General features: G+C 45.1%; 1 protein-coding gene across 1 annotated transcript; it reads right to left on the bottom strand.

Moving 5' to 3' along the window:
• Positions 1-6: 6 nt before the first annotated feature.
• LOC121966577 (transcription termination factor 1-like) lies at positions 7-1,802 on the bottom strand (the record flags this gene model as incomplete). Its single annotated transcript, XM_042516656.1, has 5 exons — positions 7-78; positions 268-346; positions 1,022-1,207; positions 1,329-1,492; positions 1,770-1,802. Coding segments are annotated over 5 exons (534 nt in total), but the record flags the coding sequence as incomplete, so codon positions are not given.
• Positions 1,803-2,210: the final 408 nt, after the last annotated feature.

Raw genomic sequence — 2,210 nt, 5'->3', positions numbered from 1 at the left:
GTGGACTCTGTGTCTCTGCTGTCCTCTGTTGTGGTGGACTCTGTGTCTCTGATGTCTGACTGTATGAACTGTCTAAGTCTGTTCAGTGAAGGACTACAGATTATTTTTCTGTCAATGATCAGTGTCCCTGCACACTGTCCTTTTCATCAATTAAATAAACCAAACTAAAGCAGAACATAAAGACACGGAGGGTTCCACAGCGAGAACATCAAGCCTCTGTGTCTTTACGTTCTGACTGTAGAACCCGACACAGATGTAGACTCTGACCTTCCCATGTGGTTCCTGTCATCAAAAATCTTTTTGGCTCTCGTGTTAACCTGACGACACGTTCGAGGGACCCCCTCAGCTGAAGAGACAGAGACAGGAGGACAGACAGATACAGACAGGGACAGAGACAGAAGGACAAACAGATACAGACAGAGAAAGACAGAGACAAAGAGACAGAGAGATACAGAAAGTTCATTAAAGGAGTAAAGTTACGTTTTACTGAAACTTCATCAGTTAATAAAATACTGAAGTACTAAACACTAAAGTACTACACATGCTACAGTACTACCCATACTGCAGTGGTACACAAACTACAGTACTACACATGCTACAGTACTACACATACTGCAGTGGTACACAATCTACAGTACTATATACACTACAGTACTACACATGCTGCAGTAGTACACATACTGCAGTACTACACACACTACAGCATTACACATGCTGCAGTAGTACACATATTGCAGTACTACACATACTGCAGTGGTACACAAACTGCAGTACTACATACACTACAGTACTACACATGCTGCAGTAGTACACATATTGCAGTACTACATACACTACAGTACTACACATGCTGAAGTAGTACACATACTGCAGTACTACACATGCTGCAGTAGTCACATACTACAGTACTACACATGCTGCAGTTGTACACATACTACAGTATTACACATGCTGCAGTACCAGGAGGCCGACCATGAGGATATTTCGAAGTTTTTTGTTTGTTTGATGCTTGTTTACGTACCGATCCTCTCCAGGAAGTGATGTTGAACCCTGAGCTTCCGAATCTCCGCCTCCTGGTCTTTGTACCTCTGAGGAAACAGAAGCTGATGGGCGGAGCTGATGCCCGTCAGAGCCAGGAAGTCCGCCACATTCTCTCTGATTCGCTGATTCTCCGCCTCAGAGCACCGCCCCCGTCGCAGAGGCACACCTGGAGGACGGACAGGTGCGCTGCAGTCATCACAGTACTCACAGTATTAATACCCTGTGGTTTGCAGTATTACTAACTTGTTGTTTTAGCATTAGTGCCTAGTTGTTGGCAGTATTGGTACCTTGTTGTTTGAAGTATTTGAAGCGCTGCAGGTCGTATTTCAGTAGTTTGTTGATCTCATCAGCTGATTTCTTCTCGACGTCGGGAACAAACTCCTTCAGCTCCTGCAGCGACGCCCAGTCCGCGCTGACATCACAGGAAGTACACGTCAATACTGCGCTGCCACTGGACCAGAGAAGTACTGCAGTCTGTACTGCACTCTGAGTGGACCAGAGAAGTACTGCACTCTGATTTCTTGTAATATTAAAACTTTTCCTCGTGATGTTGAAGTTATAAAACAGTTTTTTGTGTTCTCGTTACTTTTTTGTAAAACTATAATGTGTACTTTTATCATTACGGCTTCTTCTTACTACATTACGACATTTTTAACAGAACGGTTTTTCTCGTGACATCGAGACAACTTTTGGACTTTATGTTGATTTTTGGCATGAAAATAACTCACATGTCCACTTCTTCATCTCCTCTTCTCCTCAGACTCCTCGCTCCTCCTCCTGTCGTCTCCTTCTCTCCTCCCGTCGTCTCCTTCCCTCCTCTCTTATTCTTCTTTTCTCCCACAGTCTCTCCTCCCTCCACACTCCCACCTTTCTTCTTCTTCTCCTTCTTTTTCTCTGTCCTGATTTTGTCTGTTTCTCTGTGGTTATGGTCTGTTGTTACCATGGTGACCCTGTCCTCCTGTTCCTTCTTTTCTGTCCTGTTGGTCTTTACGATATCCCTCACCTCCTCCTCCTCCTCCTCCTGCCTCTCCATTTTTCCTTTCCTCTTCTTCTTCTTCCCTGCTCTCTCAGGTGTGTCCATGTCCACAGGTGGACAGTCCTCCATCTCTGACTTCCTCTTCTTCCTCTTCTGAGGGGACGGAGAGTCTGCAGGAGGACTCAGAGTAGCA

Source organism: Plectropomus leopardus, unplaced genomic scaffold (assembly GCF_008729295.1).
Source record: "Plectropomus leopardus isolate mb unplaced genomic scaffold, YSFRI_Pleo_2.0 unplaced_scaffold25110, whole genome shotgun sequence".
Taxonomy (NCBI): Eukaryota; Metazoa; Chordata; class Actinopteri; order Perciformes; family Serranidae; genus Plectropomus; species Plectropomus leopardus.
Note: the sequence above shows the minus strand (reverse complement) of the source record. Positions and strands in the feature narration are given on the sequence as shown.